This window comes from Carassius carassius, chromosome 40 (genome assembly GCF_963082965.1).
Source record: "Carassius carassius chromosome 40, fCarCar2.1, whole genome shotgun sequence".
NCBI classification, from domain to species: domain Eukaryota; kingdom Metazoa; phylum Chordata; class Actinopteri; order Cypriniformes; family Cyprinidae; genus Carassius; species Carassius carassius.
The window spans coordinates 26,901,354-26,918,755 of NC_081794.1; the positions used below are offsets into that span (position 1 = coordinate 26,901,354).

Genomic DNA, 17,402 nt, shown 5'->3' on the forward strand with positions numbered 1-17,402 from the left:
CATATATATATAGATATATATATATAAAATACTAAAATAACATCATTGTAAAGTTGCAAATTGGTATGAATAATAATTAATAAATCTTGAATTTACTCAAATCATTTATTTATAAATATTTACTATAAATAAATCATTTATAATAATCATGTAAATATTTTAAATAAAACAAAATATAATCACACAGTGAAAAATAAATATTGGATTTATGATATCCACATTATTATTATTATTATTATTATATAATCATATCATACGTTAAGTATATAAGTTTCATCTTTTTGAAAGTTCATTCATCTTGATTTGTAAGTCGCTTTGGATAAAAGCGTCTGCTAAATGATTAAATGTAAATGTAAGTTTCAGTTTCTCATTGTAAGTATGTGATACTAATAGCCTATATGATATAATATAATATAATATAACTGAACAGTCAAAACCAAAACATCAATTAATTTAAAAAAGTCCCCATGCTTGGCTCAAACATATATAAATTAGTGCTGTCAAACAATTCATCGCATCCAAAAAATGTTTTTGTTTACATGAGTGTAAAGTGTATATTTATTTTTGTATATAAATGCACACATATATAGTACCTATATATTTTACACATATTTGCATGTTTATAATATCAAATGTATATAAATGCATTTAACATATAAACATGACATATTTTTCTGAAATATATACATGCATGTGTGTATATATACATAATAAATATATTATGTAAACAAAAACTTTTATTTTGGATGCGATTGAATGCGGGATTAATCATTTAACAGAACTAATTTCTCAAGAGCAGAGGCTTGTGGGTAATCTATTCACCTATTGTGGCAACCCAATAACTTACTTGGTTGTAAAGAGAAAATGCTTTAGTTTTAATGGCTTAAAACCTTAAACTACAGTAAAATGTTGTAAAAAATGCTTGTAAATCCTGTCAATACTTTATAGCTCTGCAAGGAACTGCTGCGGCAAAAACAGAAATTTGCATCATTTTACATAAATTAAGCCCAACGATGGGTTTAGATGAGAAAGAGAGAGAGAGAGTATTGGAGAGATTCTGGTTTTCCTCACAGGAAGTCTGTCTGTCTTTACTTTCCTGCGTTTGAGAATAGCCGAGAGTTCCAGTAAATGAAAGCATGCCCAAACAACGTCCTGGATCTTCCATCTGCTCTCTCCTGAGCATCAGGACACAAACACTGCACAGAGCAAACTAATTCAGGACTCAGCTGCTCATATGCTTTAAGAAATGGCACGCTTTTACGCTTGAATTTCAAAGAAAAGTGAATATACCCACTGTATTTCATAAACACAGCTGCCATAACTCCCGCTGGAGAACGTGATTCCCGTTTACTTCATTTAGACAGCTTAATTCACTTGATTACAGAGGCAAACAAACTTCAATCCTGCTAATGAGCCTTTTTTCTCCACTTCCTGATTGTTTTGCTTGGCACACTTTCCACAAAGCACCAGGCCTTTCTTCTGACCCTGACAGATCTAACAAGCACCACATAAATAATCAGCTTCACCCACTAAACTGCAACGGCTATGGACCAATTAGCTCCCACTGTTACCCACAAGCAAAAAACTACAGCCGCTTCAAAGAGAATGTAAAACGCAATAACACCGGAGAGAACACACAAAACAGAGCAGGCACTGCACCAGAATTATTAAATCAAACACACACTCCCCAAAAAAATATATATATATAAATAAATAAAATGATTCTGGGATTTGATTCTGAAAAATGCTTTCACATAAACCTCTGTTGTACTTTCAAATTCTCAAAGAGAAAAGCTGCCTTAAAATACTCTACATAGCAGACCCTGTTGATTTGAGTCGAATAACCTTAAACCAATGTTTTCTAATAAACCTGCCATTGTTTACTTCAAACAATTGTTGGCTCTGTTATACGTTGCTCTTTAAAAGCATCTATAAATGCATATAGTTAAATGTAAATAAATGCGTTTATCATCAGATGATTGCTTTCATGGAGGAAAATATTCTAAAATTGTAATCAGAACTATTTTACCCATGCCAGTAGGATTGACATTCAGTTTTCTATTGCATTATATTTGCTTTATAAAATCCAATACATGTTTCCTACTAATTCCGAGATGCTGAATACAAAAAAAGTGCTCTTGCACATCCCACTTTTTATGATACTAAATAAATGATTTCCTTTCAAACACTTGACTGCTTTCGTTATTTTGATAAGTCCATTAAAACTGACATATAATCAGAAAAAAAAAATCTTGTTCTTGTTATAAAGTTTTATGTTGCTATTTTTGAACTCAGCATCTTCAAATCAGGTCATATTTTTGGCAAATCAGCATATTTTGCTGTGTTATATGCACAAGTACACAACTTTTAAAACCCGATTGAAAGCATGCACTCATTTATGACTAACATGGTTGCAGTTAACAGACTGATTATTAATTAAAGTGATTCATTAAAAGAGCAGACAGTATGTCTTTCAATGACTCAGTGAATCCTTCAACTTATTGAAAACATGAACTCCGTGCATATCTCAACATCAACAACGAGAGAGTTGTAAAACAGACGTAGACGCACTGCTGCAGGAATCCACCGGTTCTGGATTCTGCTACTGTCTAACCTTGGTTCTAGCTCGGGTTCTTATTCTGTCTCTTCTGTGAAAGACACCTACGCTCCTGACATTCCTCTACTTCGCGTGTTCACTTTGCATATCTGTAGGGATGAGAGTGAACAGCGAGTCCCAATGAGCCTTTCCCCAAACTCCCGTCTCCTTCCATGGCTACAGTTCGTTCTACTAACCCACTTAACCTGCAGATACCAACACAGCCAACGCGCTCCATCAAAACCTGATATCCAAGGTTTATTAACGTTACATGCAAACGCTTCTATAAAGCGGATCAGAACACGTTAGGGAAAATAAACCTATCTCAAGTGTTGGTTGCATGCGAGTATATGGGTGTATCAAACGCACCGGAGCGCACAGCTCCGTTACGCGCTCGGCGCACTGAAAAAAAACAACAACATTCCTACACATGTGCCACATTGAATCGTGCCGTTTGGATTCAGATTAAACAGCCACATCATTCTCTTACCGTAAACTCCAACACGAACGCAGAATTTTCAAGCGCACGGATGGTTATGATCCGGAGGTCGGTAGCGCAGAGCGCGCCGGGCGGCTGCTGAAAGCTGACCACTGCTGCTGGAGGAGGAGAAGGAAACGAGAGGATTGGTGTTGATCTGCAGATTTACTCCTCTGTCAGGGGCTCGCCCGCTTCTCCGGCGTTTTCCGTGAGCTCAGAGCCGCCTGGCGACCATTTCTGAAATTATACGAACTGTGTGTCCAAAGCACGGCTTAACCTTATGATGTTTCTTAATTTCGTCCTCCAGGGGGCGCGCAGTGGCCCAAAATGCTGGATTACTTCATTGAAATCCATTTAAAAAAAAAAATATATATATATATATATATATGTATATATATATATATATATATATATATATATATATATATATATATATATATATATATATATATTATTTTTAGTCCTACGTTTACCCCTGATTCTCTTTTAGTTCTCCCTCTAACTTTGTTGACTTTAGTTCAAGTTCTGCATTGTGTCTCAAGGTCTGCTGAATCTCCAGTTTTTAGCTACAGTATTAATACTGTCTGATTCCAGTTATAGCTCTGCATCTAGCTTCTAATTTTGATACGAATTTATGCTCGTTTGTTTCTAGTTCTGTCGCTGTTTTGTTTCTATTGGTTTGAAGGATTTGATAACAAAGTGAAAGACAGCCAGTCATCACAAACGCCTGTGATTGGTGCATCCTGGTCAGCGCAAAGACAAATACCGCATACCACGTGACTGCGTGTCACGACCAATTGGGGCAATTTCCGATTAGCTCCGCCCGATTATAACTTCACTTTTATGCTATGGACCATTCTACACATTTTCAGTTTTTATTAGTTTTACAGCAACTGTTCAGCACAGCAGTTAATAAAAATAAATAAAAAATAACTTCCTGAAAATGCATTAAACGCAATTAAATCATCTTTTTAAACTGAAAATTCTGAAAAATATTTAGGCAAAATTGTAGCCCAAGTAGAAATAATTAAGTAAAAAGAATAGAATGATTAAAGATACAAATGAGTTTAATGGCTAATCTAATCTCTGATTCATTTTTAGTCTACACATCATTAGGCCTATACAACAGTAACATCACAATGCTGTTCTCTCAGATTGAATGAAATAGAAGAGACGCCATCTGCTGGTAAAAATATATATTTTTAAATAATTGTAATTTGTAAAATATTTTTACTTTAAAGTTTTGTATTGTTCGGGTAGTCTATGTATCTGTAATCCACTCTCTTGTCGTATTATCTCCGTTTGTAAGCATTTTATTTGTGGGTGTGTTGTGATAACCACGGTGATACCGTATCACTGTAAATGGACTTTGGACATCTTGTAAAGCCTCACACTAAAAATAAATATAGCATTCAGGAAATACAAAACATTTATGTGATATAAACATGCTTTCTGACATATGATGAGATTCTGATGTCTATGTAACCAATATAAACATCCTTTAACATGTTTAAAGTTATCTAATGAGCAATATGCAACAAATTTTTATTTAATCAGCATTTTCCTTTTCTTTTGCATTCTTTTTAAACTTCTTTTCATCACTACTAACTAACAGCTTACTAAATCATCTTTAAATACATTTTGCAATAAATGTAAAAGGTGTATTCATTAAAAAACAATGAAGAATATCTTAGATTTATGAATTTTACTGACATTGTCATATAATTTATGACTGTAAGGATAATAAATGTTGTGCCCAAGGCCATCATTCACGTGCCCGGTGATAAAATTAGAAGGATCTGGGAAACGGCTCCTATAACGCCGACCCTGGTTACACCTCAGCAGTAAAGCAGGACTTCTGTCCAGTCAGAGGATAATTTCTTGAGCTTCTCTTTCTGAGCAAACCCACGTCACTCTCTTTATGATGTTGTGAGCTCCAATATAAATGCCATGACAACACGAGCTGCTCTCCGTGACTGCACAGACGATTACTTTATGACTTTATTGCCCTTCTGGTGATGAATTTCATCAGGAGCTTATCTGAGATCTGTTTCCTCACCCAAGACCAAACCTTTTGCCACTGCAGGGAAACAGCAGGTACTGGTTTTAGATCAGAGGCAAAGTACAACCTACACAGCACCATTTATGACCCCAGCAGTCACCAACACCTCACCTCCTCTCAATATCTCCCATTTTCCAGCCACAAAGCAACAGGAATAAAGGTCTGCTTGACAAACTGAAAAACTTCAGACACTGAAGTTACACTGAAACCATGCCGTCTCCGGAGAAACTAGCGCATTTCTTGTCAAGTGCTGGTTTATGTGCAGCTGGAGTGGTTTTATTGGCTTTCGGGATGTCGACAGATTGGGCCGATGCCGTCTTGGACTGCGGTCCGCCCGGAACTACAGAGTTCAATGGAACCTCTAGTCTCGAAACTGGCCTTTTCAATGGCACAGAAACCAAAATCAAATGTCCAAGGATTGACTCACCTGGAAAACAAGTGATCGGTGAGCTTCAAATGAGACTTCAGCTCATTTTCTACATGCTAGATTATGCAATTTTTTCATTATATATGTTTGTGTATTTTATTGCCTTTTAAAACATGTTAAAAATAAATTTGATCATTTAAATAAATAAAATTAAATAACAATTAATTAAAAAAATAAGCGAAATTATTTAAGAAAATTTTAAATTATTATAATTTAGTCGACCCAAAAATGTATGAACAACTTAACATTAGATACAAAATATCGAACAATTAGCATTTATTTTAATTAATCAAATTATGAAAAAACGTACAAAAATGTTTGTTGGGAAGCAAATTATATCCTATACTGTTCAGGATAAAAAAAAAGGTACAAAAGCTGTCACTGGGATGATGCCTCTTCCAAAGGTAGAAATATGTCACATTAAGGTGCTAATATGTATACTTTAGGTGCTAAAATTATTCTTTTAGGTACATACAGTACATGTATATGTACCATTACTGAAAATGTACCTTTTGAAAGGGTACTGCATCTGTGACAGCTTTTGTACCTTTTTTTTCTTAGAGTGTTCAAAATGAATACAAACAGTATTGTGCCACACTGTGGTTGAGAAATGTGAGGTGAAAGTGAATCTCTACATCTGTGTGAACTATAGGAGAGCTGACTTAATACATCCACAAAAACATGACCAAAACTCCAGCTGAATTAACAGACACTGAGCAAAAACGATGATGAAAGAAGCAGCATCTGAGTGCAGATACCATCTGTTTTGATATTTTGTTATCTAAACACATTCTTATATTTTAAATGTGTCCAAATACAGTTTTGAGCAACTGTTTGTGATATTAATACCAAGAAGCACAGTAAATAATAAATAAAAAGCTAGAACTAAGATGACCTTTGGAATCGGCAGGAATTTGAACCACCGTTTCATAAAAACCACATGACATGTTTTATGTCTGGAATACATCAAAGGTTATGTCATTTTATATCAAACCACATCTTTCATGTAAAAACTCACCGTTTCACGAGATTAAACTCATGCTTTACTGTATTTTCTCCTTCTCTCTGGCTCTCAGTGTTCACCCGTCTGGCGAAAGTAGCAGGTGCTCCGATCATCCTGCACGCTCTGGTGGTCATCCTGTTGGCTCTGGCTCTTTTCGGGTCTGCAGGCAGTATTCTGGTCACACTGTACAACAGCTTCAGTAACCCATATCAGACATACATGGGACCAATAGGACTGTACACATGCAGTGGACTCAGCGGTGAGCAAACACTCACTCACACCAAGACATCTGAATCTCCAACACTATTTGGCTTGCATTTGTCCTCTTCATTTTAATTCTTCACTCTTTTTTAAAGTTAGAACTTTGGCTAAAGGTTTAAATGTTTTTAAAAGTCATTCCAAGTCGTTTGGGTAGATTTCCAGTCATTCCAATAGTATTATATGGAATCCTGTTTTTGCCACGGAATAAAAAAAAAAAAGAAAACTCCAAATTTCTGTTTCAAAATTAAAACTAAATTCAAAGTTTGAGATATACATTTGCTTTCTATATCTCACAATTCTGTGAGATATTTTTTTTCTCAGAATTGTTTTTTATAGAACTGCAATACATAAACCCACAATTCTGTGATTAAAAATATATTATATTTTTTATTATATTATTATTATATTATATTATATTTCACTATTCTGAGTTAAAATCTTAACACAATTTTGAGGGGAAAAACTTTTCTCAGAATTGCAAAATATAAACTCAGAACTTCAATATATAAAGTGCAATACTAAAAATAAAAGTCATAATTATGATATATAAACTTCATATTTTGCAAGTTAAACTTTTATAAACTCTGAATTTATATCACAGTTCTGAGCATTTGACTTTTTTTCTCAAAACTGAAAGGCTGTTATTCTCTCGTGATTATATCTAACAATTCTGACTTTATATCTTTCTATCCTGAGAATTGTGAGGAGAAAAGTCAGAATTGTGAGATTTCAATTTTTTTTCTTTCAATTCTGAGTTTATATCTTACTGTTCTGAGTATATATCTAGTAATTGTAACTCTATATCTTACAATTCTGAAAGCAATATATATATAGAATTGTCAGCATGGTGAGATATAAACTCAGAATTGTAAGATCAGAATTCTGTTGACTTATTTCTTTCAATTTCAAGTTTATATCTAACAATTCTGAATTAATTTCTTACATTTCTAACGAAAATACATATCTATTTTTTCTCAAAACTGCAAGAAAAAAAGTCAAAATTGTAAGCTCTCCTGGCAGAAACAGGCTTCAATATGACTGTGAATTTCTCATGAGAGTGAAAACGTTCCCCATGCAGATTTCGTTCATGTTCAAGTTGATCCCCCGAATTCAGTCCATCACACGTCTACTCTGTTCACTCTGTGCATGGGAAAGTTTACTAATGTGTCTTATCTCTTGTCCAGTAAGTGTAGCCACCCTGGCACTGATTCTGTACGTGTCGAACATCTACTTGGGCGAGATGTTTCAGACACTGGTGAAAGCAGATGAAGCCAACGTGGAGTTGAAGAATCCAAAAATTACGCTAAAGGCAGGGTTCTTCCTCCTGATACCGTACATCGGCCTCAACTTGCTGGCCATCCTCGTGGTCTATCTGTACGTCCACGCTGCATACACTCGCCGCAAAGAGCAGGAGAAACCAACGGAGGATGCACCCAAAGAGATCATGATGTACTAAAGCGAAAACACAGCAAAAAATCTGTTTAACAGGCGATGATTTTCAGACTGGAGCTGAACTGAGTCCATTAGTTAGAAACTGCCACATTAACTGTGAAGTGCATTGCAAAACTAAACTTAGCTGAATTCTGTTTGCCACAAAATTGTATTGTACTCATAGGCTATTCATACAAAAGCTTAAAATGTATTTCAATCTTAAAAAAGTCATTGCATTAGATAAGAGTGTCTCAGATGTTTTGCTTGTGCTGTTTCTTTAAAATGAATGCCACTTGTTTTGATATTTTATCTAAAGCATGTTTCAAGTGTCAAATATATTTATGGGCCACTAAAAATATTTTATTGCACTTATGTTTAAGAACAATAACATCAAAATGTTTTTAAAAACATTTCAGAAATGTCTTTTATTTTTTCTAGCTTTCCTTCTAAGAACCTAAAAATCATGTGGATGACGTGTTATTGGTTAAAAAAACTTCACATTTTCTTCTTTCTGTTACTCTAGACTTTAAGCCAATTTAATACTTTTTTTTTGCTTGCAAATATTTTATTGCAGAGATGTGAAAGTATTTAGCTCTAATACTATTTATCTGCTTATGCATCAAATGTTATATATGAGAAGGAAAAAAAATCACCACCAGTGAAATCTCATTTGCTGTTTTTTTATTATAAACTGTCAATACATACATTCCTCAAATATTAGGCCCATGTAAATATTGATGTAATTATTTACTACAATAATAAATCTTTTTAGAGTGATGATTTTGTGTTCAGTTTATATATATATATATATATATATATATATATATATATATATATATATATATATATATATATATATATATAAATATATATATATATATATATATATATATATATATATATATTTTTTTTTTTTTTTTTTTTTTTAACCTGACTCACTATAAATCACACTGACGGATTATGATATTATAGAGATTATATCCTATTATAGAACTGTCAGGTCATGGTGAGTCACCGCATGACGTCATTTTCCAGAATGACTGCATTAGATGAACCTTTGGCCCTTGGACCTTGTGAATATTGCTATTATTCACTGATAAGATGTGCAGGTCAGGAGTGTGATCGGGGATTCATCCAGCAGGGGGCAGCAGGAGTGTATTTATCCAGCTCTTTACTGCCATCCTCGAAGGAGGAAACTCATGACCTCAGAAAAAGGAAAAGTCTTCATGTTGAAAGACTGTATTTTCAATGTACTCAAGGAGTCTCTGTGTGACACAATATTCACAAAGCGTATGGTCACAGTGAGGTCCAAGGTTGCTTTCAAACTAATGTAGGATTATTATAATTAAATAAAACTGAAACTTAAACAAATAGAATAAAAAAGAAAAATATGTATGTATTATCGGCACTTATACTTCAGTGCTGTACTGTAATTTCACTGTTTGAATTCTTTTCTCAATTGAAATAATCACCTCTGCTAAATTAATGAACATAAACAAAATATGCATAAATAAATAGATCATACGCCCATGTACAGCTATTGATTCTCGGATATGGAGTGTATTTCATATGAAGGGAAATTCTGATTAAACGCTCCTCCTCCAAATCAACAGACATTTAAGCTGACGCCTCACTCTGAACTCAACCTGATTCAACACGCACTCACCTGTTCCAGGTTTGACATAAATGATCTCAAAGAAAGCTTTTAATACGAAGCTATCGGCTGTCACCACCATCAACACCGGCTCTATTCCTAACCCTGAACCTCTGAGAGACTCCTCGACAGACTTAATGGCTCAAAAACATGTAATAAGGTTACACTAAATAACTGATCCTAATATACAACATATTCAAATATAAACTGTGATGGATGCAACAAATTGATATGCACTGTACTTTTCCTGCTCTGTTAAAAATAAGTCATCTGCAATTGTTGCCTATAAAAAGATTTTTTACCATAAAAATAAAATGTGTTGATATGAATTAAAGTATTTAGGTTGATTTAGCAATGTTAAATATTTATGACTTGAGATGTTACCATTTGTAGGTTTTGTAGTAAAACTATAATCATTTTTATGTTTACATGTCTATTTTGTGGTGTAAACAAAGAGCTACAGATTTAATGATGTCCATCAGGGAGGGTTGTTCATCAGCTTTAACATTTTCAAAAGTTATATAAATGTTTGGACAAAGCGTTCTTAAAGTGATGTTTATGGAAGGTCCTGATAACTTTATTAATATTTGCTATACTTTATCATAGCGTTGGAAGAAAACTGAGATAAACATTATCTGAATGTCTTTATGATCTTGATTAACATTCTTAAAAAAACTTTTTGTAAACTTTAATATTCTGAACATGACATTAAACATTCTTAGAATATTACAAATTGACGTTCAAATAATTGTACATTTTTGCTGAAAACAAAGTTAGTAGGTTACTGATTAAATTATGTTATGATAATGACAAGATATTTAACTGGATATTTTATCATTTTATAAACATCAGTGTTCCCACAAATATATATAAAAAAAACTGAAGGGAAAATATACAGTAGGTTTTGAAATGACTATTATTTTATGTATAAATAAATGTTACAGTATCAGTAAATTAAAAGCTCAGTAACTTTCTAGTCTGATATTTGGCTTTTCAATATATCAAAGTAAATCAAATGAAATAGTATTCAAATGATATAGATCAGGATGGGTGTCAGTTTACCCTCTTTGTGGGGATTATGTGGACGCTCACGCGTGACGTTTCTCAAATGCTGGACTTCAATGGGAGTCTCTCAGAGGCGTTTGGTATGCAAACACAGAGTGAATTACATCAGGAATGAGGGATAATCTCTTCTCCTTTATTCCAGGCCTTTCTCTGGCTCTCTCTGAGTCTCGGTCAGTGGACAGACTCATGAGTTCGGGTCACTCGGAGGGTGTGAATGGATTAAGGAAAGACCCTCTGTAATGCTGAAAAACAATTCCCCCCTAAACCTGTATCATAGAGGTGATACACACACACACACACACACACACACTTTAACCAACTATATTAAACTATATAACACCGCAAATTCACACATAAAGTGGCCCCTCTCTGAATGCTTAAAATGCCAGAATATTACTGCATTAAATATAAAAGTTCAAATTTAAGTGCACTCAAATGCTGCAAGACCTTTTCTCTGCACCAACTTAATTTTTGCTCAGTGTTATTTAATTGGATGGTGTTTTGGTGATTTTTAGTGGATGCAAAGTCATTTCTCCCTTAATTTGGCTAGGCGTCTCAGAGTGACAGGCGTAGAGAATTGCATTAACATAATGCTACACAAACATTAAGTTACACAATAATTGTACTAATAATTTGGTCTTCATTTTCAACACCAGATTTATTATTTGAGCATTTTTAAATATTTCAAGGAAGTTTTCCAATGTGTAGAGGTCAAACCAGTACGCCTAGCAGAGATGTTTATTTTTTTATTAATTATTTGCAATATGTTCATCTATAATGTCAACTATTTAATTTATGTTTTATTTTATTTATTTACTTATTTTATTTTTAAATAAATAAAAAATTATATTTTTTATGACTTCTGTTTATTAGTAACTATTTACCGGAAAAATATATGTGCAAAATAGCTGAAACATGTGAAAACACTGTTCAAACATATGTATGCATGTGTCATTTTATTAAAAAAAATAAAAAATAATAATAATAAATAAAATAAAATAAAAAATGTATATAAAAAAAGTGAAAATGCAAATAAATAAATAAATACCCAATGTTTAGGCTTAATTTATATTTATGATGCTCAAACCTTAGCTAAGGGGTTCTGTTCCTCTGAACATAAAATATGATGACAAGAACATGCTGATGTCAAATCCATATGAATGTTTTGGCCATCATACACACATTCATAATCCAGCATACTAAACTTTACACCCTGAGCAAGATTTACACCATGAGAGTGAGAAGTGATCTGAAACAGGGAGTCCCATTCCCCAACCGGGCCTGTGACTGGATGCGGTGGAGACAGGCAGGAACCAGCGCTTATCTCTGCCATTAATCTTCAATTGTCAGAGAGGGCAGAGCATGAAGGGGTGGAGAGAAGGAGGGAGCGAGGAGAGAAGAGGAGAAGAGAATAATTACACCCTTGCTGTTCCATTATGGTGTCATTCTTCAGTTAACATCAGATAAGATCACACCTCGAGCAATCTCTCCCCTTTACCCTGCTCTTTCTCTCTCACACACCTGAACAGAGAGAGTGGCTGTGTTCCTATTCAGCTGTCTACTGTCTACACAGGCAACTGTCTGCTGAGGCAACATCCTAATTAAAATGGCACTTCAGGGACTAGATCACAATTGATTTCAATAGAATTGTCATGTTCCTAAACTAATGACACAATGCTTTTTAATTTATAATACTTATGTATTTTATATATATATATATATATATATATATATATATATATATATATATATATATATATATATATATACACATAAATGATAATATTTATTATTATAATAAAAATTGCAGTATTATTATTTTGGAAACTAAATATAATAATACAATTATTATTATTATTATTATATTTAATCTGGAAAAAAAGAAAAACTTTCAAATGGCAAAATATGTTTCAAATGTACTTAAAGCACCAATGAATTATTAAAAATTAAATGTAAAAAAAAAAATCCTAATCTAAAATGATTCCTAAAATTATTCCTAATCTTAAAAAAAGTATGTATATATATATATATATACATATATATATATATATATATATATATATAGCTTCTTTCTTTTTTGGTTAATTTGTATATTTTGTATATATCAAAATATGGGGTGGTGCTAGCGCAGTGGATAAGACACATGCCCTTGGTGTGAGAGACCCGGGTTCGAATCCACTGTGAGACACCAATGTGTCCCTGAGCAAGACACTTAACCCCTAGTTGCTCCAGAGGTGTGCGACCTCTGACATATGTGGCAATTGTAAGTCGCTTTGGATAAAAGCGTCAGCTAAGTGAATAAATGTAAAATGTAAATATCGTCATGTTATAAATCAACATTACATTGACACTCCCTTTCTTTTTTTTTACATGTTGTTTTTGCAATTCATTCTGACATTTTCTTTTCAGTGAAAAATAGATATGAAACAACAAATGGCACCAACACTGTGAATACACTTAAAATGCCTTTAAATGCTCCCTAGGTAGGCCGCTCACTATGGTTTGAAACAAACCCCTTTTCTCACACTGAAGACCTGAAAAAGAGCTTACGACTTGAGTAGCTGAAAGTTAACCTGTCAAACTCCACCTATTCACCAATCTCCACTGCACATCTCAGCTTATCTTCCCCAGCGATTATCTTACAATTCACTATGATTAAGTGCACATCTGACCCCAGATCAGCTTCATGAGGCACGATATGTCAGAGCCACAGGTTGACTGGTGCAATCACAGGTTAATCTGTCCCAGTTAAGAGCTGTTGTCCCCTTCGGCAGGCCGGCAAGCGCAGATGATACCACACTAATGCTTGCTGTGAGTGATGAAGAGTCCAGGACACTTTCTCTGAGCTGAACTCTTAACTGACCATTTGATGGATAAAAACTGCACAAGTCAAAAAAAATCCATGACAGGAGAATATTATACTGCTACCCATTGGTGCAGTTTTTTACGGTTTATATTGTATTTGCACACAGCCTGAGGGACAGCTAATGAGAGGCAATGGGTCTACAAATGAACACTAACAAGACAGTGATAAAACTGTCAAGAGGATAAGCACAGGCAATTATGTAAGAATACTTCACTTCTGTTTCTCTACACAAGACCCAGTTTTGTAAAATCACATTCATAAAAAAATGACGGCTGGGTAAATAATGTATGGGCTTTATATTTCCCATACTGTAGGACAGTCCCTATCATAACGTAAAATTTGGAGTATTACTTGGCATGTATCCTGCAATGTTTGTGCTTCAGACAGAAATGCCTTATACTAGTAACATCTTAGTAATCACATAACAATGCAACCAGTAGAGAGAGAGAGAGAAAGAGCACGCGTTTATATATACACTCTGAATTCTGAGAAAACAGTTAGAATTATGAGATTTACATATTAAAATTCTGAGAATTCTCTGCTACAGATCGAATGATAGAAAAAAAGTTTCCTCACAATTCGGAATTCTCAGAAATTCCAATTCTCAGAATTGTAGATGTTAGCTCACAATGGCAGGGGGGAAAGTCAGAGAATGTTTTTTTTTTTTTTTTTTTTGCAGAATTCTAATGTTAAATCTTGCAATTCTGAGTTAATGGGCCCTTTCATACACCTGGCTCAAGGACAGTGGTTTTAGATACAAGTAAACAAAGTATAGCTGATATTATTATATTTGTGTGGAGTTTTGTGAATGTAATGTTTTCTTTGGTTTCAACAGTTAAACTGCTGCGTTTTCAGCCATTATGCTCACACTTAAACTGACATTGATCCTGCAGCTTACTGTGAAAACTACCCTCAATTCCCACTCAAAAAGCATCTTTGTATGTGGAGCAGCACATCTTCACTCATTTGCGGCTGTCATTGAGAGGTAACTGAAGCCGTAGGTGATGGTTTGGCGTTTGAGATGAAAGCCGAGGTCGTCACTGGAGCGAGACGCTCTTTCAGAGATCACAGAAACTGAGAGGGTGATTCTCTTCTCTCCTCCACACATGAAATCTCACTCTCTCTCTCCCAGATCTCAAACGATGGGCGGATCCCATCGACAATATCAGAGCGATATCATGGGGTCCATTTCAAATGCATTTCAACAGTTCCAGCAGCAGGCATCTCTTCACACTCAGCACAGGTGTCAGGTTGGAGAAATACTGTTGGTGCACCGAACGCTCCGGTTCGTCATGCTACATCTCCGGTCCATAAAATCCATAAAACATATCAGCACTGTTTGACATCTCAATGTGATGTCAGGCTTGACGGACTGTGACAGCTCTCAGGTTCACTCGCAGCAGATGGATTATTGATAAAAGATGTGTTCTCCATCCTGAAAGAGCTTGGGTCAAAAGAGCTGTTCAGTAATGGTTTTACATACAAGTAAACAAAGTAAAGCTTTGTTTTATATATATATATATATATATATATATATATATATATATATATATATATATATATAATAGGCCTATTTAAAATCTATCTATCTATCTATCTATCTATCTATCTATCTATCTATCTATCTATCTATCTATCTATCTATCTATCTATCTATCTATCTATCTATCTATCTATCTATTATATTCAATATGGTAAATTAATATTATATTGATATTTGTTTTATTATTCAATATTATCAATCAACAGATAGATAGATAGTTTGGTCATTATTATAATTACTTTTATTTTAAATCGATTTTTTTTACATTGTGTAAATTTAATAATCATATTCAATTTGATAAATTAACACATTATACTTAAATGTATTTCTTTTTATCTGTCATATTTAATGTGTTAAATTATATTTATACTGGTACGCTACCACTAAATATTGTAGAAACAATGATTTATATCATAAAAAGCGCTACACAAATAAAATTTAATTGAATATTTATTTTAGGTTTTACATATTTGTATTATATATTTAATATACTATTGATTTTTTATTATTATTTGTTCATTTATTATTAATTGTATTTAATACATTTTTGGGACCATGCAGAAAGAAAAAACAATTATGCATTGTACAAGGAATTTTCAATGATCATGAAATATACCATATTAAAAGTCATATGCAAGTCATATTTTTATATGCAATAAATATAGTTAAATTTGAAGCATTTGTGCAATGTGCTTGTGCTTTCTGGAATGAAATACCACTGTTGAACTTCCTATTAAGTAAACATTAATCTCAGTTCAACTTATTGAATCTTCCTGGAAGTTCAAATTTCATATTCATGAATTGATTCTGAATTTTGCATTGGCTACTAGTATGTTTCAGGTGGTTTCTTCCAAGATGTTTAATAGTTTGAAAAAATAGTTAAATAAAAAGTTTAATTTCATATAAAAAAGCACTGCTGATCTGGCCAGACCTCACACATTGACGTCTCGAGACACAGAGGTTCAGAGGTTTCTGAGGAAAGCCGGATCAGGTTCCTCGTGTCCCTCCGGGTAAGCGTGAGGTGGCTTTTGGATGGCACTGTAATTTGTCGTGTTGTCTGTGGATAATTGCAGGTTTATATCATGTCCGTGCCTGAGAAAGGTGTCTTAGTCAACAGAGGAAGCTCTGAATGCCTGAAAAACATACGAGTGGCTTTTGTGGCTAAATTGCACCCTGGGAAACATGATGTGATGAGTGATACTGTAACTCTGCAGTCCGCAGTCTCCTGCTCAAAGACTGGAGAAAATATAAATATATTTTATATAAATATATATAATATATATATAAATAATGTCTCAAACTGTGTTCTGATAAGGACATCTGCAATCAAAATTCAATGTACACAAACTGATTTAATCATTTTGAGCTCAAATATTGTATCCTTTTTTATTCTTTGTTCTTAAATGTTAATATCATTGAAATATATTTGTATTGTATAAATAGATATTGTACTAAATATATATTTTTAAATATCTATGTATTAACGTTCATGTTTGAGGAAGGATTTTTAAAAATGTTTTTGAAAGAAGTACACATTAAGAAATCATTCTTATATGCTGATTGGTGTCTGTAAAATGCATTATTATTATCAATTTCGAAAAAAGGTTAGAATTTGTTCTTTGAGAAATTATTTATTATCATAAAAAATGTATTTACTATCACATTTTTGCATCTTTGCTGAATATGAATTCTTTCCAAAAAGAAAAAAAACTTACAGATCAACACTTTTTTACATTACATATACACACACATTTTACTACCTTAAAAGTACATACAGTGTACAGTGTTTTGAAAAGGTACCACCCCAGTGACAGTTTTTGTAAATTTTTTCAATCAATTTCTCAGTCATCTGAGAAGCTGATACGCCAATAAAACATAACTGAGATCTCTATAAGGTCTCCTGGGTGAATTTTCTTTGATTAAAATGTTAGGCTGTCAGAAGCCTGATGACTGATGATGGGACAGTTTGTTTTAGCGTGAAGCAGTTAACCTCAAGACCTCAGCAGCACAACACCA

At 33.5% G+C, this 17,402-nt stretch overlaps 2 protein-coding genes across 3 annotated transcripts in view; one reads left to right on the plus strand and one right to left on the minus strand.

The window, feature by feature from the left end:
* LOC132122481 (receptor-type tyrosine-protein phosphatase epsilon-like) overlaps positions 1–3,329 on the minus strand; it is a 75,300-nt gene extending 71,971 nt beyond the window's left edge. The window contains exon 1 of one of the 2 annotated variants that reach the window (XM_059532814.1): positions 3,087–3,329. The gene's annotated coding sequence lies outside the window, so the exon portion shown is untranslated. The remainder of the gene's footprint in view (positions 1–3,086) is intronic. The other variant, XM_059532812.1, reaches the window with a different exon arrangement.
* A 683-nt stretch (positions 3,330–4,012) lies between these two features.
* LOC132121817 (clarin-3) lies at positions 4,013–9,045 on the plus strand. The gene is made up of 3 exons (XM_059531572.1): positions 4,013–5,581; positions 6,640–6,825; positions 8,012–9,045. The coding sequence occupies exons 1-3, from the start codon at positions 5,347–5,349 to the stop codon at positions 8,281–8,283; spliced, it is 693 nt and encodes a 230-aa protein (XP_059387555.1). The 5' UTR covers positions 4,013–5,346; the 3' UTR covers positions 8,284–9,045.
* The last annotated feature ends 8,357 nt before the right edge of the window (positions 9,046–17,402 follow it).